Source organism: Mya arenaria, chromosome 5 (assembly GCF_026914265.1).
Source record: "Mya arenaria isolate MELC-2E11 chromosome 5, ASM2691426v1".
Taxonomy (NCBI): domain Eukaryota; kingdom Metazoa; phylum Mollusca; class Bivalvia; order Myida; family Myidae; genus Mya; species Mya arenaria.
Window position 1 is genome coordinate 22,276,876 of NC_069126.1, and position 24,127 is coordinate 22,301,002.

At 37.4% G+C, this 24,127-nt stretch overlaps 2 protein-coding genes across 2 annotated transcripts; one reads left to right on the top strand and one right to left on the bottom strand.

The window, feature by feature from the left end:
* Positions 1-11: 11 nt before the first annotated feature.
* On the bottom strand, positions 12-3,190 carry LOC128235527 (carbohydrate sulfotransferase 12-like). The gene is made up of 2 exons (XM_052950338.1): positions 2,773-3,190; positions 12-1,134 (listed from the first exon to the last, which is right to left on the bottom strand). The coding sequence occupies exons 1-2, from the start codon at positions 2,894-2,896 to the stop codon at positions 17-19; spliced, it is 1,242 nt and encodes a 413-aa protein (XP_052806298.1). The 5' UTR covers positions 2,897-3,190; the 3' UTR covers positions 12-16.
* Positions 3,191-13,451: 10,261 nt separating this feature from the next.
* Positions 13,452-18,020, top strand: LOC128233438 (uncharacterized). Its single transcript, XM_052947114.1, has 4 exons — positions 13,452-13,763; positions 14,574-14,737; positions 15,050-15,142; positions 17,065-18,020. The coding sequence occupies exons 1-4, from the start codon at positions 13,751-13,753 to the stop codon at positions 17,626-17,628; spliced, it is 834 nt and encodes a 277-aa protein (XP_052803074.1). The 5' UTR covers positions 13,452-13,750; the 3' UTR covers positions 17,629-18,020.
* The last annotated feature ends 6,107 nt before the right edge of the window (positions 18,021-24,127 follow it).

Sequence of the window (24,127 nt, forward strand, 5' to 3'; positions counted from 1 at the left end):
ATTGTTTGTATGTCTTTCACATTATGCTAGGATCAATGTCATAACCAAACATGAAAAAGTCCTCATAATACGCGTCATGTGACATCTTTAAAACCTCCGAACTGACTCCCTTCCAAAATTTCACCATCCAGGCGTGCCTCTGAGCTGCGCGCTCGCCACCACTCAACTTCCGGCGCTCCACAGCCTCGTTGACCGCCTTCTGCAGGCGTGCTTCTGTTTCCTCCTCCGTGACGTCATTGAACTCTCGTTCCGGAAACTCGACGTCATTGTGTATGTAACCTTGAATTTGGAATGCGTGCCATATTCTTCTTGCAAGCTCTTTTTCAGAAACACATCCTTTCGGTATTATTGGCCTATGGTGGCCTTTTGTGACATACGTACCTACGAGGGTTTGTAACGAGTGTTCTATGAGGTTTTGTTCATTAATGGCTTTATTCACTTCATCCCTTATATGTTGTTCAACGTTTGCTTTATCTAGAATATATTCCACGTCGTCATTAAATGTTTCTTGCTTAGCAACCATGTCTATTTTATAGTCACAAGGCATACATATACTGTATATGGGAGCCCAGTGTAAATCCGTTAACTTTCTATCCAAAATCTTACTTGAGATAGACATAAGAAACTGTCCAAAAGTTACATTGTTTCCACACTTATCGCCTTTTATTCCCATAGATCTAGCAATATTCCATTTATTTGGCAAATAAATTTGATCAATATAGGACGAAAACAATCTAGAATACGGACTCCGAGCCACGAGAAAGGAAGTAGTACCATTTAGGCGCTCAACCGACTTCGTGGTAATGTTACCGTGTTGTTTCATTTTCCCGTGCGCGGCGTCACGTGGAAGGTCAAATACCGTGTCGTCAGCGTCCTGTTTTCCCTGGCGCCGGTTGACGCCGTGCAGCGACAGGAAGACTTGCGTCCAAAACGTGCTTCCAACTTTTGCCACGCGACAGTAGCTCAGTTTGTGCCGATCCGATAAATAAAACAGCGGCTTGCTGCTTAGCACCGCTTTGACGATTCGTCGTTTTGGATACATTACGCATGCGCTTCGTAGATGTTCCGTTCTCTGACGCATCTCTTCCGCCTTTGACGTCGGTGTGACAACATCACGCTGGATGAGTGGAGGACCTTCAAAGAGAGAGAAATAACGAACGATGAACATCAATCGTTTGATTTCATTGAATTGAACTGTATATCGAAAAGAAAAAGGAATACGGAAGAAGTCGTTCATGTGTGTCTAAAACCAACCTCTTTATGGCGTTATGAGGCGCTAAATAGTCAGTATTCACGACAGCTAACGATCTGACAGAATCACGCCTGCCAAACGCACACTTACACACTTCGGTCCTTCGGTAGCCAAAATAGAATATAGTTTCTCAGGCAAATGAAGGAGGATGGTTTTGTTTTTTATTCTGTCATTGTTTATTACCTATTCCTCTTTACACTTACAACTGACTATAGGACCAATTACTCGTTATTATTGAAAGACAACTGTCAAAAACAAAACATAAGGTTACCTATCTGATAAAAGCGTTTGTAATGGTTATATATTTGGTAACACAATTCTGAGCATTTGTTGGCACTAAAAACCGTAGAAACTGAACCTTTTTCATTTTTTTCTTTTAATGAGGCTCGCGTCTTCCGGGGCATGTGTAAAGCGTTCATTTGAGCAAGACTGGTGGCAATCTTTGCAAGATGTTTCCAAATTGAGTACGCAACTTCAATTATAAATGTCTAATTAACAGTGCGTAGCTGGTAGAAAAAATGCCTAAACTATTAAGAAATCGAAACGTCGAGTTGAACCCTCACATATTTTGTTCTCAATTTGGTCTATTTTGAAGATGATTGTTAAGCATAATGCTTATATAGTTACACCAGTATATGACCAGAAATGGTGTTCACTGTATTCATAAAATTCCTTGTTTTGGAGTTTTAACGTAACTCGCTCATGGTTTGTGAATTGCTCTTTTTAATTACGAAATAAAGTGTGGCAAATCATCAGGAGTGTTTAAAACAAGAAAACCCAATAGCTGGAACCCTTCATCAGATGTTGATATTTGCTCAAATATCGTCTTTGAAGACCACAATTTTCATAAGCGTTAGTAACTTGGCGATTGAAAATAAATTACGGGAGGTGATGTTTGTTGATTGGTTGATTTGCATTATCATATGCTGTTATTAATATATCATTAACAGGTCAACACTTTTAAGGTCCCAGTGGCCGTCTGGACTAGCCGGCTGTTTTTTAAAACGTTTTTTCTCGAATTTACCGGATAGGGTTGGAACCCCACTAAAACCAAGATACTTTTTTATGCTATAACTGTATTTTTCTGCAATTTCGATATCATTGAGTAAAAAATGATAAAATAAGTGGTATCAGATGCATTACCGGGAAAACTGGGGGTTTTATCCAAAAACATGAGCGAGTCACTTAAACGTTCAACTATAAGTTGGTTATAGGTCATGTATTACAAAATATGTTCGTTCAATTCGTTATTCATGAACCATAAAATATATTCATGCATTCGTAAGTATGTCCCTCAAATAAAATTAGCAAAATTGAGCTTAAATGACTGGCAGAAAGCTATTATCGAAAGGTGTACGTAATAAGGAAATAAAGAATCAATTAAAAAAACTTTCGTTTGTCGAAAATGACTAAATACCTCGGGTAAATACCTAGAAATTTTCAGATTGACTGATGATTATAGCTGTCCCAGAAACACAAGAATTTTTTCTGGGATGGTAAACCTTTACTACTGTACTTACCGTGTGCAGTGTTATCCATACTGTTGAGGCGGAGCGTATACAGATCAATCACAACCAAGACGATAATCATAGTGATCAGAGCGACGCCCCGTGGGACTAGTCTTCTTAGTGTGGTCACGCGCATGTTAAGTGCGAAGTGTCAGTAGTTTTGGTAAAATGTCGGTGATTATGTTTCTCTTCAACAAACACACTTATATCAGGCTTTACACGTTCACGATTTCATTGGTGTGGGAGTTGCTGTTTTGTTCTAAATACAGGTGCTTTTAATTACCACCACACTATTACCATATGCATGTACACCAATAATGAAATGATAGTCCACCAAGTTCAACGAATGGACACGGTAATTTCCAACAAGCAAGCACGAAACGGGTTTGCTTTATATTGACACGTTTGTGTATGGTTCTGCAGGACCTTAAGTTGTATCGTTTATTTTATTCCCAATAAACAAGTATTATTATAATCAATGAAAAATGAGATGTTCTACAGATAAAATTGTTTTCTAAATTACCATACTTAATTTAACAAATGCAAATTAATTAAATTTAATATCCTGCGGGCAAAATAATGGTCTGATTTTATCTGCATGAACAAGAAAATGCATGTATAACATCATTAAAGACAAACTACACCAAACTTGGCTTTTCTTTTAGATCTATACCTAATAAAACAGTTTATATCTTATATTCATAAATGGTTTGTTTACAGTTAAAAGCAACACTGGAGACTACGTTCATAAGTCATTTACGACGTTCTCTAAACTCGTTTGAAGGTGCTCCAAGGACATTTCTGGGAGAAGAATGTGCAATAGTGTGTATTCTTTAATAATTCTTTCAGCCTGTAGCTTGTTACTGGACAAAACTTTTTCTAATTGTCTTTATTAGAACTGATTGAATTGATAGCCGAAACACACATATCAAGAACATCTGCATTGTTCAACACTTGAACGAAGATGAAATTCGATCATTGGTGGTAGACCACAAGCCAAATTTTAATCAGGTAGAATGGAAACGTATATGGCGGTTGCGTTTTTTTTAATTAATTAAGCTGAACAATCTTTCAGATATAGGCATAGTGAATTAAAAATCTTACATGTTGATTTAAGTTTTTCAATGCCTGCTGACACAGTATAAACAATAACAAGATACACATTTTCCCATTTACACGTATGTTAACATGCGATGATTCGCGAATCGAACATATCCGATTATATTGAGTTTATAGGAAAATATCCGCAATTGCCGAAAGGCAGTTCAATTAAGGAACGAAAGTTGAGATATAAATATCTGGTGCTTTTCGGGCTATCATCATATGCAAAGAAGGAGGTGTCAATAAAAGTGTGGCTTTAACACTGCTAGTCCAAGAAAATGGCTGCCACCTCAAACAGGTACTGAGAGACTAAGAGACCTGTTTCAATTTTAGATAAATTGCATTGACACTATAGGGAGCCATGATAGTGTTCTACCCATCTTTGTTGGAGGTGGATTACTTAAATGAAGCAGTGGTGGCAAATAGAATACGACTTTGGTCCGAAAGCGCACTTTGAGACATAAGGTGAACTTCTAGATGTCTTCAAACGAAAACAGAAAAGAAAGCTTTTGAGCTTCAGGAACACGTTTGAAAAATAGGATTATGTTTGTTTTTTAAACATATGCAATTGTTTCTCATATCATGATATTATTCGTTTCAAAAGAGGGGTTCCCAGTTTTGAGCAACAGCGATGCTACTCAAGTTCATATTAAAAGTAGTTATTAAAGTTGATTAAAGTTTCACTTCTTAGTTTGAATTGAAAATGTAACTGGTAAAACTATATATTCAGCGACGATCATGAAAAACGGGATTATTTAAGGATTGATCGCAATTTGTCTCGCGAGAAAATTCCATGAAGCGCGAAAGCTTGCACTACTGTGTTCATGCAGTATTAAAGCAATATGAACGTCTATGAACGTTTTATCTACACAAAGGGCAAGGGGAATGTTAATATTTGTAAATGATTGGTAAAGATTAAATCAGTTCAGCCTCTAATGCAAAGTAGGCTAGGGAATATTATCTATAAAAGCGACACATACAAGTTTCACGACACCGATTGAACATACATTGTACATACGTGTCGGCACGTTACATACTCATTTGAAGAAACTTATTTAGTCCAAGCCTAAGGTTATTCTGGTGGTTTTAAATTGTTTTTCTTTTTTAAGGAAAGACGTAACATCGTACGTCGAAAATCGTAACATAATTATGATTATATTTGTTTTGACCCATTTTCCTTATTACTCTATCAAATACAATATATTTCATAAACCTATAGTCATAAATAAAATGCGGATCTGATCCTCTATTTCAAATTCAATAATTTTGAACAACTCTTAATTATTACATCATTTTAGTGGCCATTTTCTACCAAAAAATGAAGATGACATGTAACTTAGATTTCCGACGGAGACGACGAAATACGCGTTACAAACGTTAATTATATTTTGTTTTGCGGGAATTTATGTCGGATTAAGTATTTGACGTCATTTTCAAGCGTCTCAATTCAAAATCAAACAGCATGGATGCAGATCGGGAGGAAGGTAATATAAGTGGTACTTGTGTTTTTACATGTTGGTTTTTCGTTTTTCCAACTTTAAGGCCTTATTATATTCGATTGAATGTTGAATGATACCCTTGTTCTCGAGCTAAATAATGAGTTTTACCGTAGATTAGCTAGCATGTTATTACTTTTAATATCATTTAGTTGACCGGTTTTATTAAAATAATTGTTATGTCTTAAAATTGTCCATTTTGACGCCGTAAATCGTGTGTTATCACTCTAGCGACGATTTAATGCTAACTACTATAACTTATTTTGGTGTCATAACAATGAACAATATGGATGATAATACATTTGTTATGTAAAAGCCACACTGAAAAGGTGATTATTTTGTATTAAAAGACACGAAATGTATTCTCTTTTTTTATATGTCTTAAAATTGTTCATCAACGTTATGATAAACGTTAAAACGTCATACAACAACTATAAACTTTTCTGCATTACCAGCAACGGGTTCAGTTAACATGTTTGCGGCGAACGTTTGCTGTTTGGTTTCCCGCTTAACGTGTATGCGCTGCGTTGCAACAGAGATACAAAACAAAACGTTTGCGAGCGTTTTGTAAACGCTCGCCTTACTGAACGCACTGCAGGTATACAGTTGAGTTAAAACTATCCAAATTTGGTGCATTTTTTTTTCAAATAAGTATTTGTTTCAACATAATGTAATGCATTTCAGGTTCATCATCTAGAAAGAAAAATAAACATAAGCTCTCACTTGAGAAATACAAACAAATTAAACAAAGAAAAACAGCATCAAATGAAAAGTGAAATAAACAAAACATATTACAACAAAGTGAAACGCGGATCATGAAACGAAAACTAAGACACAGAAAAAAAGACATGGCTGAAACAGATTTGAAAAAAAAAAGACATTACTGCCCTTGTCTTAGCTTTCCGACATACCGGTAGTGAGTGAGAAGCAAGTAAACTTACTGATGCTTGTCTTGCCGGGCATTCATTGTCCCGACATGTGGGCTGGTTTAAATAAAGGATTGAAGCCGTAACTTTTATCACCTTAAGCCTGTATAAAGGTTACAAAATTGCAACACACTGACATTTTCTTTAAATTTTCTTCATCTGTACTATTGATACTGTGACTAAAAAATATTTCAGTGCCATCGTTTCATTATTTTGCAAGATATTTGGGTGAATTCAAATAAAGTCAGTATAACAAATGAACACGAAGTTGGGAAAAAATACAAAATGCGTTGCCTTATTTGCCTTTTATACATCTTTAATTTTATTTACGTTAAAAATCATACCTTTCATTGACATGCCCCTGGGCCCTGTTTTAAAAAGATCTTTGTCGTAATGTCAAATACTTTTTTGTGCTCTATTCTTGTTATTTGTCGATATTTATTAGTGAGAATTGAACTTTTGCCAGTTACAAAGCACTTAACTCATTGCCATCTTTGAAAACTTACAGATTTATTGATTTGCAAGTTATGATTTCAATGCATGAATTTAATCTTTACGGAGCTTACGTCGAATATCAGCCTCCGTCATCCAGCATTCGTTGCAAGTTTTACTATTCAATTATTTCATTTTTATTAATAAGCACGTTGTCAAATTCCTTGTTCCTTTAAAATAAGCCTAGAGTATGAGGCCGATAAAACATCATTGAACAGGATTAAAAGAATATTTTGTCGCTGACTCATCTAAGTTTACCCGTTCAAAGTAGTGCATAATGGTTTCCTGGTTTATAGTGTGTATATTGATCACGTGAAAGTCACGTGATTAGAACAGAAACATATACCAACGCTATTTTTAAATTTACTGATCTCAAACCGTCTCCATGGCCTAGTGGTTAAGGCGCGCGCCAACGGAGCGCCAGGTCGTGGGTTCGATCACTGGCAGGGTCATACTGAAAGACGTTAAAAGTTGGTACAAGTACTGGTTCAATTCTGGAAAGTTGTATCCTTTGTATCGATGCTTTACACCGAGCACGTTAAAGAACCAAGACGTCTCTTCGCAAAGAGCTAGGGTGTCGCACCCATGTATCTCACTCTGTTTCCTAAAGTCTTCCAATGTCTGGATTTGACTGCGAATTGCTGTCACTTCTTTCGCATGTCACTTATGGCATTTCAACACAATTTAAGTCGTGATGGCGTCACGTCATAATGTAGCCAATGGGCGCGGGCAGACCTTGATAATTTCAAATAAACAAATTTACGTAGTAAACAACCCCAGTCAAGTTACAGGCTTTGCACTTAATTGAAAGTAAGATTAACAAAGTACAAAATGAAACTGAAACGTAACGGGGCAAGATAATTTTGACACATGAGCGCCATTAACTGAGCTCTAAGATCAGACAATATGTGTGAACAGTTCACCACGAGTATCAACTCAGAAGTTATCGTCATGTTAACAGGTACTGTTATGTGAACAGTTTGCCACGCGTAACAACTCAGTAGTTATCGTCATGTTAACAGGTACTGTTATGTGAACAGTTCACCACGCGTATCAACCCAGTAGTTATTGTCATGTAAACAGGTACTATTATGTGAACAGTTCACCACGCGTATCAACCAAGTAGTTATCGTCATGTAAACAGGTACTGCTAAGTTAACAGTTTACAACGCGTTTCAACTCAGTAGTTATTGTCATGTAAACAGGTACTGCTATATTAACAGTTGACAACGCATATCAACCCAGTAGTTATTGCCATGTAAACAGGTACTGCTAAGTTAACAGTTTACAACGCGTTTCAACTATGTAGTTATTGTCATGTTAACGGGTACTGTTATGTGAACAGTTTACCACGCGTATCAACTCAGTAGTTATCGTCATGTTAACAGGTACTGTCATGTGAACAGTTCACCACGCGTATCAAGTCAGTAGTGATCGTCATGTTCACAGGTACTGTTATGTGAACAGTTCACCACGCGCAAAACGGGAATGAAAATATTTAATTTGTAGCGGTCACATTTTCATTCACAATGGGTATGATAAATGTAACCTATAGATCAATCCCTGCAAAGCCAAGTGTCAAGCTAAAATTAGATCTCTTCCTTATGTCATCGTCGACCAATCAAAATGCTCGTTAGATTAAGCATGTTGAAGTATTGAGCACTGACCATCGATCTTTTGTTTTGCTATTTACTTATTTTTCATTAATTTTGTAAAGTTAAGCTCTTTGTTTGCAAATATCTTTATTCAGTGATTTACCAATAACACAAAATGCATTCAGGTACGTAAGTACATAATAGACTAACAGTTTAATGAAGCAATAGTTTAAAATGCAAACAAGTCAATTACCAAATATTGAAATAAAGCTAGAAAACATAATGTTAATCTTAAGGCCACAACAAATTGATCATTTGTTCTACGGATTTTGCCCAAAAAAAGTAGGAGCGAGCGAGCGAAAAAAAAATAAAAATACTTTTTTTTTAAATTTAAGGCAAATCAGAGGCGAGCGCAAGGCGAAAAAAAAAAAGTATATTTTTTTACCAAATTTATCATACAATTATGTCAAGAAATGCTTTTTAATTGCAAACATATGTTCAGTTATTAACGAAAAGGTTTTGATTGTATCACAGTGACATGCAAATCTGTCTCAATATTTAACAAATGGCAATAAGGTCCAGTGCTTTACTATTAACTTCAATTTAAACGTGGATTATTGTAAAGACAACATTCCTCATAGTAACATACAATTATTCGAAGACCAAAAAGAAAACTATGGTATTCATTCCGTAACTTACTATTAGAAAAAAAACATTTTAGATTTGTAAGAGTTATTCATGATTTGAGCATTTCTTAATATTGGATCAGGTCTAAATTTGAACCTCTTGAAGCACATGATTAAATTGGTGTCAACTACTAGTGACTTTGACATTTCAGAAGATCGAAAATGTAAATAACACAGAGAACATATCTAAAAAAGACACTGTGGATTAAATTGCGGGACAACATAAATGAAGCAGTATCAAACAAATCTGCAAATGTGGCACCAGTCATTATATTAGAGCAGGTGGTGGAATAAAGATATTTCCCTTTAAAGAACCCGCGTTACCCCGAACCTATGGTTTATAGGTCCGTGCCTTGAAAAAGAATATCATGTCGGCCTCCATAGCTTCAATGCCCATAGGCCACTTTAATTACAGGCCATTTTATACAAATGGATCAAAGAAAACAAGTGGATAAAAACGAAGAATTGAGAAAATTAAAACACTCATTTTACTTATAAAAGGTTTTATTTTCTGATTTTACTGTTTTTTTATACTGTCCATGTGTATGTAATGCACTAGTCAATTGTAACCACGCCTCAAGGTCCGGGGAATAGCGGGGACTTTGACTTTCAGTCCAGCCAACCCCGGGTATATCCACTGCATTCATCCGGCATTGTGGGGCCACCTGGAAGGTAAAAACTTGGCCCATTTCCCCGACTATCCCTGGTATACCCCAGGGCCTGGGGGGAAGGGGGCGTGGATTGACTGGTTCATAAATTCAATGTACAGGCTGTTTCTAAAACATTTACAAGTCCTACTATTTTTATCTGTTTATAACGATTATGATTATATGAAAACTGAGAAATGCATTTTAGAAAATTTAAAAAATAACTCACCAAAACATGTTTAATTGTGTTAAGTCGTGTGTCCGTGTATTTTAATATAAGTTTTGCACTCAAAATCCGATTTAGTTATTATTTTACACAAAATTTTGAGTACAAAACAATGAATTACTTAAAACACACATAGATAATTATTGCCTTCGACGCTGTGAAACTGTTGTTGTTTACTGAAGACTGTAATCCATTGACTTTGACACTGATTTTCATTTAAAACGTGTATTTTAAAACTGAAAATAACCTGAAAATTAATACCGGAAATAAATAACAACGGTGCGTCCTGCAAAATATTCCCGACAAAAAAGACTGTCAACAAATATCGGCTGTTTTGCGGTTACCCGGACCTGATTTTGTCCTGACACGAGGAAATTTTGCTCGCGAAGAATGTAAAGCATGGAAATACCTTCAAAAAAGGCGAAGTTGACGTTGAAGGATTAAATTCTTAGTAAAAGAACTTCAGAAAATAGAGGAAATTCAGAAGTAAACAAAAAAAAAATAATATGCGCGGCCAAATAGTAAGTGCGGGCGCAAAAAAAAAAGTTTTTTTTTATTTTTATTTTCGTTTTTCGAATTTTAGGTGCGGCAAATCCGACGAACAAATGATCAATTTGTTGTGGCCTAAACGATTTATTTACGATGCACAACATCATAGGGAGCTAACACTAGTTTCGCACTACATGTAGTATAATCAGCGTGTGTATGCTGCTTGATAAATTGCGTCATAAATGCTACGTCGGAAGGCAATATTTTGCTTCGAATGAATACTTTAAACAAAGATAACTTCACTATTTCTTCACCATTTTAAATGAAACAAAGCTCAGTCTACGCAGCTTACGGACAGAGTCCCGCCTTCGGTCTTTTACCAGAGTTTCATTGAGAGTCAAAACATTATTTTGGAAACAGGCTTGTCGAAGTGTTTGATAAAACTAATCACCTTATCAAATTCCGGTAATTAAACGAAGGCGGGGCTCTTTAAGCGACATAGACTGCCCTTTGTTTATTCAAAATGGTGTAGTAAATGAAAAGTTATCTTTGATTTAAGTTTTTTTTATTTTAAAGAAAATGTTCCCTTCCGACGTAGCATATATGACGTAATTTATCACGTGGTACACACCCACTGATAATATACTTGACGCAAATATATAGTTGTTGTTTGCACATATTTGTGGGCCAATGACAATCGAGGATTAACCCTATTTACTGTAGCTCCATATCATGTAGAGCAGATTTGACGGTGAATATAATAGGGCTATTAGTACTGCGTTTGGATCAGGGAGGTTGTATTCGACTCGAGTGGATCTTTGCAGATTCGGATTACATTCCGGATCAAAAAGCAGTACTAATAACCCTTTTATTATATACATTACTGGTTAGATCACTTAAAAGCCACATGTTTTCTTAATAAATGTCATTTTAACGACGCACTATTTTGTTTTATGACGTCATTTTAACATCACGCAACGATACTTTTTATGACGTGATGTCACAACAGTGGAATACCGCCGTATTGCACTGGAGTGGAATCAAACATCTGGCAGTCAGAACTTGGTTAACTCATCGCGTTGTCTCTAGCTTGTCACTGAGTTCTTGCTACGTCAATGGAGTTCTCACCACAACCTCTCCACGCTTTTACTACGACTATGGTACGTTCGTGTCATGTTGTAGAATACCTTGTTCGGTTGTTAAGACGTTCATTCAGTGCTTTACACGTCTAAGACACGTTTGTATCAGGTTCTTACCCCGTCCTGTCAGGTTATGAACAGTGATCATGTATGAGTACGGGATTCAACTACCTTTTAACTTCATTTTTATACCAACACTTAATATGAATGAAAATAGGCCAGTTATAAATAGAACACTGTAATTCCATCTCGATCACATTTACAAATAAATTCATAAGACATAATTAAGAACGTAATGAGGACGTGATAAGCACTTGGTAAGCGCGTAGTACAATCTTCCTGGTCGTAGTAAGAACGTACAAAGAACGCATTGGACGTGTTGCACGCGTAATAAGAACGCATTGGAGGTGTTGCACGCGTAATAAGAACGCATTGGACGTGTTGCACGCGTAATAAGAACGCATTGGAGGTGTTGCACGCGTAATAAGAACGCATTTGACGTGTTGCAAGCGTATTAAGAACGCATTGGAGGTGTTACACGCGTAATAAGAACGCATTGGACGTGTTGCACGCGTAATAAGAACGCATTCGACGTGTTGCCCGCATAATAAGAACGCATTCGACGTGGTACCCGGGTGGAGATGCGCGCAGTAAGAACGTATTTTGAACGTGTGGAACGCAGTGAATGCCTAGCAGGGACGCAGTAAGGACGTAGTCTGAACTTGAGTAAAGCATTTATTAATCCAGTTTCGATTCCACTGAGCACCAATAAAAAATACGAATCGACTTCCTGGAGGGACGTAAAATAGGGGTCCGGTGTGACAATTCTATACACAGGTGCACGATCAAACACCTTATATGACTAACAATCTTATCAGAGCAATCACCGAAAGGGCCTTGCCCGAGTGTGAGTATAAATAAACGTACACACCTCACGGATTGTATAAGCATGGCACGGACATATTGAATCGACATGTTGGAAAGTTACTTATGATCTATTTAAGGAATTGTGGTCATTAGCATTTCAATTCTACGTTAAAAAGATATTTTAGTGTGGGACTATGCCAAGTTATGTTCGTATCAATAAACGTGTTAACCGGTCGGGTCGTTCTATTCACGGCATGGGTGCGAAAAAACTACTCTAAGGTATTCTTAAACGAAATTAAGATTTAATTTCCAAACGCTTTAACCACCCCAACTGCGTTCATATCCCGATAATGACATGAATCAGGCATGTTATTCCAACATTCCCCGGTACAGCCCCGATACAAATTAAATCATATTGACCTTAAAACCACATGTCACTTATGGCATTTGAACATAATAAATGTCGTGATTGCGTAACGGCGGGGTCAAGCCATAATGCAGCCACTAGACAGACCTTGATAAACTCTAACACATATAAACAGTGACGCGCAGAACGGGGCCACATAATTATAGCATTGCCTAACGTAGGCTGATGTATTGCTTTTGATGAGATATCGCGTTGACGCTCTGCAAATCTTTCCTTGTGTACACAAAATCTTCGGTAAGAGCGATCCATACAAGTTCTACGACAACGACTAAACAGTGTACATACAAACGGCTCGTTACATATTCATTTGACCATATTTGGTTGACCCACGCCTAAATTCATCAGTGATAAATGGTTTTCAATAGCATTCCGAAGTCCTTTCAGCAAAATTTAAGGGTGAAATAAAGTCATCAAAGTTCCTGTCATATTCGTTTCAGTTATTGTTTACAAATAAGCTTTTATATAACCTTTAATGTGTTTTATTGTTGTTACCAGCATACCATGGTCTTATTTTCCACGTCTCTATCATGAAGCGTTAAAACGTATGTTCATCATAACTATATACTTACACTCCCCGTCCTCCAAACAAGTTGATATTGTTATTCGTCATGCAGTTAAACAGCATGGATGAATTATTCATACAAGTGGATACACGATACATACACACTGGTATTACGTTTATTGCTGCTGATCGAAGCCTGCCGAGGGCATTGTGAATCACTGTACAAGTGACTGCGTATCGATCTGATATATGTATTGAATTGGTTTCCATCTAGGTCATACCTGTGTTGTCCAACTGCCATTTTGAAATATAAATATCTGAATGAGGTGAAGGAGATTTTGTAATACAGTAAAATGAAAGTATAACAACTTATTCGTTAAAACTTCAGGAAATAGTCATGACCACTGAAGGTACGTTATTATTATTTATCAATAAACTAAATATACTTGTTGTATACTTTATTATATTTATTGTGTTAAATGATCAATGAATATTTCTTTATATATATGATCTATTGTAAATGGTAGAAATTATGATGATTTATGTAAATTGTTTCTTTGTATGCATAGATAATACTGTTCCTAATAGAGTCTTCACGTTAACTATTTTTATATCATATTTAGTTTTAACAATGTTAACTTAAATGTACATGATACGCCCAGTCCCAGTCGCCTATGCCACTATATTAGTATACCGTTTCTATATTGAAATATTTCACGAGAACATCGTGAACATAGTCTTTTTAAGGTCGGGCTATTGTATTAAAATAGCGACGTCCTTCACAGTTTTCTTATGTCTCTTTAATGATAACATACATCTAAAAATAGAATAACTATACAAATGATTGCCACTCATCTGTCTGGGTTTAAAGAGCCTATTAAATACGTTTATATTATAGCATGTAATTAAACATTTAAAAGAAGAAGAATCCGCATAATAAATATAAAACAACTAGCAATACATCGCCTGGAACATTTAGATTATATATCTTATACAAGGTTTTTAATTGTTGTTGAAAGTGTTCCTACATGAATGTTTTATTCTTCATCTTAGTCACTGACAACATAGCAGTCAATCATCAATTCTCTCTGCTTCTTCGTAACTCATCTGAAATGCATCTTGTTTCTTTAAATAACATGATCGCTCGTTATTATTGTTTCACTCTGTAAAAAAAAAACAAAAAAAAAACAAAAAAACATGAACGTTGATATTTTAAACAGGGGAAGGCCGTGCTGTGGCACTTCAGAGATACAAGATTTTAGCCGGTCTGATGGGACTGTTGTCTGCCGGACTGTTGATCATTGGAATTATCGCCGTTACCAAGTACCCGGATAGTGGCTTCGGACCCCCATATTTCATCGGATGTTTTGTCGTCGGATGTTTGGTATGTATTGATGATGATGAGATGATGATGATGATGATGATGATGGTAGTTGTGGTGGGGGTGATGGTGTTGTTGTTTTTGTGAATGTTGTTGTTATTGGTGGTGGTGGTGGTGGTGGTGATGATGATGATGATGATGATGATGATGATGATGATGATGCCGATGACGACCATGACGACGACGATGATAATGATGATGATGATGATGATGATGATGATGATGATGATGATGACCACGACGTCGACGATAATGATGATGATGATGATGATGATGATGACGATGATGATTTAATACAAATGCTGCATTTTACAGGGTCTGATTCACGCGCTGGTGTGTACCTTCATCGCTTTTAAAGGCGGCGATATCGATAATGATGACATCAAGAAAAGAGAAATAGGATGCGCAGTAAGTGAAATAAAATTGGTCATATACCACGCTATGTTTATCTTTGTTTGGCGGTTTCAATTTACACATGAACATAAAACACTTATTTGTATCTGATCGCTATAAGTTATATCGGTGAAAAACATAAGTGTTTTCAATAGCTATCGACACAACTGAACTAGAATACAGTACTTTATATCCGGTATAGCTCATAACAAGATATGAGTCAATACACACCTTCAGTATTGTTTACGTATTTAAGAATTTTAACATGATTAGCATTTTTAAATGTGTCTTTGGCATTTATTACTTCAATAAACTTAGTCTTTATGGACACATTTCATTTTAATACCACTGGTATATTTGAATAAAGCTTTCATATCTAAACAAACCTTAGACTAGAGATAAAGTCGCTTTTAATTTAGCGCTCGCCGGCGTTTTATCAGTTGTTTTTAGCTCGACTATTCGAAGAATAAGGAGAGCTATACTACTCACCCTGGCGTCGGCGTCGGCGTTGGCGTCACACCTTGGTTAAGGTTTTGCATGTAAGCACCTGTAAGTCATTATCTTAGTAAATACATCAGTTATTGCATTGAAACTTTGGATATGTATTCCCAACTATCTTACATACTAAATTAATGAACGTTAGATAACAATTATTTGAATATAATGCAAATAATAGCCAAGGCCTTTATTATTCGACTTAGAAATTCTGGTTAAGGTTTTGCGTGTAAGCACACATAGGTTAATATCTCAGAAACTACTTGAGGTATTGCATTGATACTTGATACAATGGTACTAAACCATCCAACCTACTAAATTAACCAAGTTAGATAACTCTAGTTTGCATTTAATGCAAATAATTGCCCTTTATTATTTGACTAAGAAATTCTGGTAAAGGTTTTACGTGTAAGCACACATAGGTTAATATCTCAGCAACTATCTGAGGTATTGCATTGAGACTTTATATAATGGTAGTCAACCATCCAACCTACTTAATTAACCAAGTTAAATAACTCTAGTTTGCATTTAATGCAAAATAATTGCTCTTTATTATTCGCCTTAGAAATTCTGGTTAAGGTTTTGCATGTAACCACATTTAAGTCAATATCTCAGCAAATATATTATGTATTACATTGACACATTAGATATGTATTCCCAGATAACACTTTTTTGAATATAATGCAAATTATGGGCCTTTATTATTTGACTTAGAAATTCTGGTTAAGGCTTTGCATGTAAGCACACATAGGTTAATATCTCAGCAATTACTTGATGGATTGCATTGAGACTTTATACAATGGTACTCAACCATCCAATCTACTTAAATAACCAAGTAAGATAACTCCAGTTTGTATTAAATCAAAAAAGTGGCCCCTTTTTTATTCGACATAAAAATTCTGGTTAAGGTTTTACATGTAACCACTTTTAAGTCAATACCTCAGCGAATACTTCATGTATTGCATTGAAACTTTACACACAGGCTCCCATCTATTTAACCTTCTTATTTAATCAAGTAAGATAACTCTATCTTTTATAATATATAAATTTTGCCCCTTTATTATGCGACTTAGAAATTCGGGTTAAGGTCGTGCATGTTAGCACACATAGGATAATATCTCAGCAGCTATTTGATGTATTACATTGAGACTTTATAAAATGGTACTCAACCACTCAACCTAATTGAATAACCAAGTTAGAGAACTGTATTTTGCAAATAATGGCCCTTTATTATTTGACTTATAAATTCTCGTTAAAATTGTGCATGGAACCTCATTTATGTTAATATCTCAGCACACCATGTATTGCATTGAAATCTAATCTAACAGTGATCCATGCATGTTCCTTACATTGAAAAGCGGCGGAATAGTCGAGCGCGCTGTCTCTGTGACAGCTCTTGTTACTGAATACAGTATATTTAGATATTTTTTACTTTTTTTCAGATGACTGGACACTACATACTGTCTATGTTTCTATTTATGGGCTGTTTCATTGGTACGATTCTCGCCGGCATCGGAGGTCTAGGTCGTAGTAGTTACTTTGACGAAAAAACTGGATATGAGGACAAAGTGAAGACCCTATCTGGTATTATAATTGCCGGCTGCATATTGACGTTAGGTGTTAACGTGTTCGGCATGTGTATCGTATGCACCTATGGCAGCTATTTTGGTGTTCATATTCAAAATCGTCAACGAGGTAGAGCTGTGATAACATTCGGAACAACTGGAACAGGCACAAACACTGCTTTTGTCACACACACGGGAGGCTTACAAATGGGCGGGATGGGTGCGAATGCCGATATACAAACTCTTCAGGAACAAAATAGACTGCTTCAAGAGAACCTACGGCTCCAACAAGAGCTGTTTAACCAGCAACAACGAGCGCAAGGAAACCAGTATGGATTTAACCCCCCTCCTCCGTCAAACTACCCCCCGGGGGGAGTGTATCCCCCACCGGATCCTTCCTTCCCATCGGCACCTCCGCCTAGCTATGATACAGTGAAATAGAGAGCTATCTAGTATATTGGTCTTAACCATTTTTGTACGGAATAACTGAACTCGTTTCCAGCGTCGTTATGTTTATGCGTTGAACTAACTAGCATAAAGACGCAATACAGCGGCCATACGTTTAAATTGTATTGCTATTTTCATCAAACTAAATATAATTATCTACCAACTATGATGGTTTATAACCTATCAACAGTGCATTCATGATGAATCAGTTCATTTTCTCCACGAATTAAGTAAAAATCGTTTACAATACGACGTGTACATAACCATTTTCTTGTATATTGGTTATTATTTAGTGTACTTGTTACCCCATTGGAACAAGAGTTTTATCTTTCATTAACTTCGAGTGTACGATACACACAATTGTACGATACATTTTATTTGTGCTACATTTTTTTTCTCGATTTTTCTGATGTGTGTGTTTATATCGCAGTACAATCGCACTAAGAGTAAGCTCAAGTTTCGGTACCATTCACTGCTATTGAAACCCGTCCATTCGAAATATCTGGTTCTTAAGTATCCGTTTGTTAAATACCTACCTAATGAACATCCCGAACTAAATATTCTCAAAACAAAATTGCATGGAGATGGTATCTAGGATTTAAAAGCGTGTTTTATTTTAAATCTGGGCTGGTTAATATCTCTGCCACATTCCGATGACTGTTTGTTTTGCACAGCTTTTCTTTATTTTATATCATGATATTATAAATAAATATTTATACCCCAAATTCCATCTTTTTTAAATGACCGACCATTCGGCAATTGCGAATAATTTCCGATGATTCTTTTTTGGTTTTGTCGGAATTGCGAATCATTGCGTATTAATATAAGTAGTGTACGAATGAATGAAAACTTTTTTATTTTCATAATAGATAACATACAGTATCCTGATGATTCATTTCAGTGTGCGCATATTCACCAAGGGCAACTTCATGCCACAGTGGCATTGGTAATTGTTTATCTTAATATTGTTTGTATTGTGTCAGCAGGCCACGAACAACTTGACATGTTAAAAATTGTTATTTTTTTGTGAAATGTAATGTTGTCATTCGTGTTTGGCCGGTAGTATGAGTACTTTTTATGACCAGATCAAATGTGGTAGTACTCCGTAAACGCTGCCCAGTTAGGGCTAATAAAACTTGGGACTATAGTGACGTAACACTTGAAGTAGTCGACAACTTTGACTATCTAGGTAATTATTTAACTATACGAGCACTTTCATTTTGAATAAACAATATGTAGGCGGTAAGGCTCTAAAAACTATGAATGTATTAACAAAGCATAACAATAATTATGACGCACCTACGAACATTGCGCTTCAATTGTTTGACTCATTTGTAGGTTCGATCCTCAATCATGCGAGTTCAGTTTAAGGTGTTTTCAATATACATAGAAAGGATCCACCTTAAATTTTGCAAATCGTTTTTAAGAGTTAAAAATGTACATGTACAGCGGCTATTTACGGAGAATAAGTGCACTGTCCTATACATATTAGTAGACCGTTATGTGCTTATTGTTAAATATTGGTTCAAAGTGCATCAATTCAATAATATTTGACCAGATTTATTCAACTTGTATTAGTAATAACAAACCAACTATTGTAAATTCATGTAAACTCTTGGTACAGGCAAATAATAGAAGAGACTTGTTAATCAAAGGTTTTGTTTAAGATTTGATAGTATACATCAGTGTTGTAACCGCTAATGCACCAGTCAATTCTAACCACGCCCCCCCCCCCTAAGTCCGGGGAATAGCGGGGACTTTGACTGTCGGTCCAGCCAACCCCGGGTAAAATCCCCGCACTGCGGGGACGAACTGATGGTAAAATCCCCGCCAAATGCCCCCGCACCCCAGGGACCCTAGGTAAGGCCCATTCCCCGCTATATTTTGCGCGAGGACAAAACCACCGCATTCAACCCGGCACTGCGGGGACACCTGAAAGGTAAAAACACGGCCCATTTTCCCGGCTATCCCCGGTATACCACCGGACCTGGAGGGGGGAGGGGGTTTACAATAACCTCCCGCTTCGCCACTCTGAAAATATATTTGTCTATGGCACTCGTGAAATAAAATACGATCTTACACTGAAATAAACAAATATCCTCTATTTTTAACGATTTATTATCATGTTGTGCTAGTAAGTTAGCATGACAGAATATACGGGCATATTCTGAATAATTCTGATTTAAAGTCTACACATTTGATGGATTTTCAAAACGCCAATATAATTCAAAGCTTAATTCATACGATTTATAACAAACAAATATTAGTGCCAAACACGATATTAATTGACACAATTTACATTTAACTGTAATACACACGATTGAAAACAAAACTTAATGATTTAAACGAAGGCCAAAAAGGACCATGCCGAATTGATAACGGGAAACCACTGAATTTTATCGATGAAAACGCTATGCTCCAGTGAAGATATTTCATGTCCGTGGTAACGCATGTCGGGGATGAATGAGTAACGTCGATTGATTTATAATGTTAAATTAAACCCATTCAGCCGCGTTTTTGATGCCGTGCATTCGTCATGTTAAAGCAGTGTAATGCAGATACCGACCTCGCATTATAACATTGCCTAGCCTAGACTGATAAGTTGTTTTGGTATCAAATATCACGTTCACATTTTGCAATGTTTACAATGTGTTTACCTATAATCCACAATAAGGAGATATGTTGTTTTTTTGCACGTATACTTCGTATTTATGTTTATCAACGATAAGAAGCTTTACAATGGCTGAATTTCCAAATTTATTATTTCATTGTTTATTTAAGGAATGAATTGCGGGCGTGATGTCATTATCGGGGTATGAACGCAATTGGGCTGGTCAAAGTGTGTGGAGTCCGTCAGTACTGGTTTAACCCAGGAAACCTGTACCCCGTGTATCGGTGCTTTACACCGAGCACGTAAAAGAACCAAGGGGTCTCTTCGAAAAAGAGCTAGGGTATCGCACCCGGACTTCCTTGTATCCCACCACTGTCTCTTCAGCGTGCTGTCCCTTCAGCAAAAACAAAGGACCCCGTTGGAAATAAGTGCTTGCACTTTCACGGGTTATCCTTGACCACAAGGTCTAAAGAAATACATACATGTATATTGTTATGCATTGAATTGCGATCCGAACATATCCGAAGATGTTGGGTTCATCGATTGATGAACGCAATTGCCGAAATGACGTTCATTTAAGGAATGGAAGTTGAGGTGTAAATATTCGTCAATATAAATTGCATACAAAAACATATGTACATGTAAAACAACAGTATTATGCACCAGTCAATTGTAACCACGCCCCCCCCCCCCCCCCAGGTCCGGGGGTATACCGGGGATAGCCGGGGAAATGGGCCGTTTTTTTACCTTTCAGGTGTACCCGCAGTGTCGGGTGAATGCGGTGGTTTTGTCTTCGCGCAAAATATGGCGGGGAATGGGTCTTATCTAGGGTCCTTGGGGTGCGGGGGCATTTTGCGGAGATTTTACCATCAGTTCGTCCACGCAGGGCGGGGATTTTAGCCGGGGTTGGCTGGACCGAAAGTCAAAGTCCCCGCTATTCCCCGGATCTGGGGGGCCGTGGTTACAATTGACTGGTGCATTATAAACTTATGGGATGTTGAAACTTAGGCCAAGCCTATATTTACACTGAGAATCAGATGAAACCCTTACAGGCAAACAGTCAGAGTCAAGAAACAAGGATGTACCATTAAGTAAAGAAGTCATGCCTGTTGAAGCTACGTGTGTTTTGTTTAGACTATGCAGTCTGTTATACATATAAGTTGTGTCTACCCTCCATAGAGATTGTCATTGGCCTTTTAGTTATTTTGATAATACATTGCTTTTTATAAGTCTTGTTTGAGATAGCCGTTGCTTTATAATTTGTGTTCTGCCTGACCTAAGTTTAATCATTTCCAGGGCTCATGAACTGTCTGACCAAAAGTAATCATTTGGCAAGCTTAATTTTAATCCTTTGTCAGGTTCATTAAACTGGTTTTGTTTCAAACATTACATACCATGTACTTTACTGTTTGAGCAGTGATGTCAATGACGTGAGAATCAAAACTTTTCCAAAAACTAAGAATTCCTATACTGTCTGTATTTGGAGCCTATGGAAATGGCAGATTAGTTATGTAACCCCCTCATGCTGTGAGTATAGCCAGATTGACCACTTCATGACAACATGGTTATTATGGAAGAAACAGCAGAGGCCAGATCATTGCGGATGTATTTTCTTGCCATGTACTGCAGGGTGTGCTGTAATTATGGAAGCAACAACAGAGGCCAGATCATTTCTGATGTATTTTCAGGACATGTACTGCAGAGTGTGCAGTAAATATGGAGGCAACAGCAGCAACAAGATTCTTTCTGATGGATATTTTGGTCATATACTGTAGAGTGTACGGTAATTATTGAAGCAGTTTTTTTCCATGTCCGAGAGTGTAAAATAGGTCCATTCCGACCCGAACGTAGTGTGTTTTGCGGAAACGGGGTTTACCGAGTTTCCGCAAAACACCCTGCGCGAGGGTCGAGATGAACATTTCTCCCACCTCGGTAAACCTCGTTTCCGCAAAACACCATACGCTCGGGTCGGAATGAACCTATCTTACACTATCGGCCATGGAAGATACTTATAATCTTACACGAGCGGCTTTGGTAGATGCTTTTTTTTTAGCTGGAACTCTTTTGTGCTTAGTGAAAATAATTGCGTATGGATATGCGATAATTCGTGGTTGTCATGGATATGCGCGCAGTGATTCAGATTATGTTAAAGTCCCGGTATGTTTTAGAAATTACCAAGGCTTGGGGTTAAAAAAATGTCAAAAATGTTAAGAGAAGTTATTTGGATATAAGTACACTTCGATCAGTTTTACATTTGTAAAACATACCGGGACTTTAACGTTTATAGATGAGATAAAAACAACAACAATTACATCACCCTGATGCCTGCAGATTGACTCCCACATGAATAACTCGTTCGTGTAGTTATTAAATCTATACTAGCATACCACTGTAAACAGAACAGAACAGAGTTGTACAAGTTTTATAGTCTTCGTTACCAAATACATATGATGTATAAAGTTATAAACACAAACATGTAGAATGCAAATGTTATACGAACTATTAGATATACTATTAAATGGACACAAAAAGTGAAAAGGATAAACAGAACTATCGTTATAATTCATAATTCAATAAATTCACAATTGCTGCTTACAGAACGAGGCTTAATTCAGGTATTTGACTACGTGAGTATTGCTTGTTTACAGGCAATTTCATTGTGCAATACAGCATGTGTTTTTTTAACTTAAACGGAGTTTACCTGATGTTTCATCCATTAATCATTAATCATACAAGACTTATCCAGGATATATGTGGAATTTTGGACATACACTGATTATTCGCATAAAACGTAACTAAGCCACGTACATATGACCTTTGAAGGTACTGTATGCTTTTTATTTACCAACATTCGACATAAATTTATAGTCAGTATGTAATCCTTGATCATCGTCATAATTTCATTGAGCACATGAGACAAATAAATACATAGATTTTAAGTAAAAATCATGAGATAAACAAATGTATATAAAGCAAAATAGCACGGGAGAGACACATGTTTAACAATGATTTATAAGAAAATATTTTTTAGATACATAATGCACTTTGATAGCTGTTTACATTATGTACGTACTGGCATCGTTACAACTTGTCTCAGAAAATAAGTATCTTATAAACAAACTCGTTAATGCTATTCTATAATATAAGGCAAAACATTTCAACAAACCATAACTTTTTACTTCCTGGTCTCAAACGAGACCATGTTAAATAGATTATATGTACAGCGTCACCTGGCTGGTTGGGCTTCGGGCCTTCGTCAGGGTCCTTTGTCGGGCCTTCGTCAGGGTCATTCGTCGGGCTGGTCGGTTTCGGTCCTTCGTCGTGCTGGTCGGTTTCGGTCCTTCGTCGGGCTGATCGGTTTCGGTTCTTCGTCGGGCTGGTCGGTTTCGGTCCTTCGTCGGGCTGTTCGGGTTTTGGCTTTCGTCGGGCTGGTCGGTTTCGGTCCTTCGTCGGGCTGGTCGGTTTCGGTCCTTCGTCGGGCTGGTCGGGTTTGGGCCTTCGTCGGGCTGGTCGGTTTCGGGCCTTCGTCGGGCTGGTCGGTTTCGGGCCTTCGACGGGCTGGTCGGTTTTGGGCCTTCGACGGGCTGGTCCCTTTCGGTCCTTCGTCGGGCTGGTCGGTTTCGGGCCTTCGTCGAGCTGGTCTGGTTTGGGCCTTCGTCGGGCTGGTCGGTTTCGGCCCTTCGTCGGGCTGGTCGGTTTTGGGCTCGTCGGGCTGGTCGGTTTTGGGCCTTCCTCTGGCTGGTCGGGTTTTGGGCCTTCGCCGGGCTGATCGGTTTTGCTTTGAGACTCCGTCGGGCTTATTAGCGATTGGCCTTCGACGTTTCGATCGGGCTTTGGACGTTCGCCGGGCTTTTGGCCTTCGTCGGGTCGGTCAGGCAATTG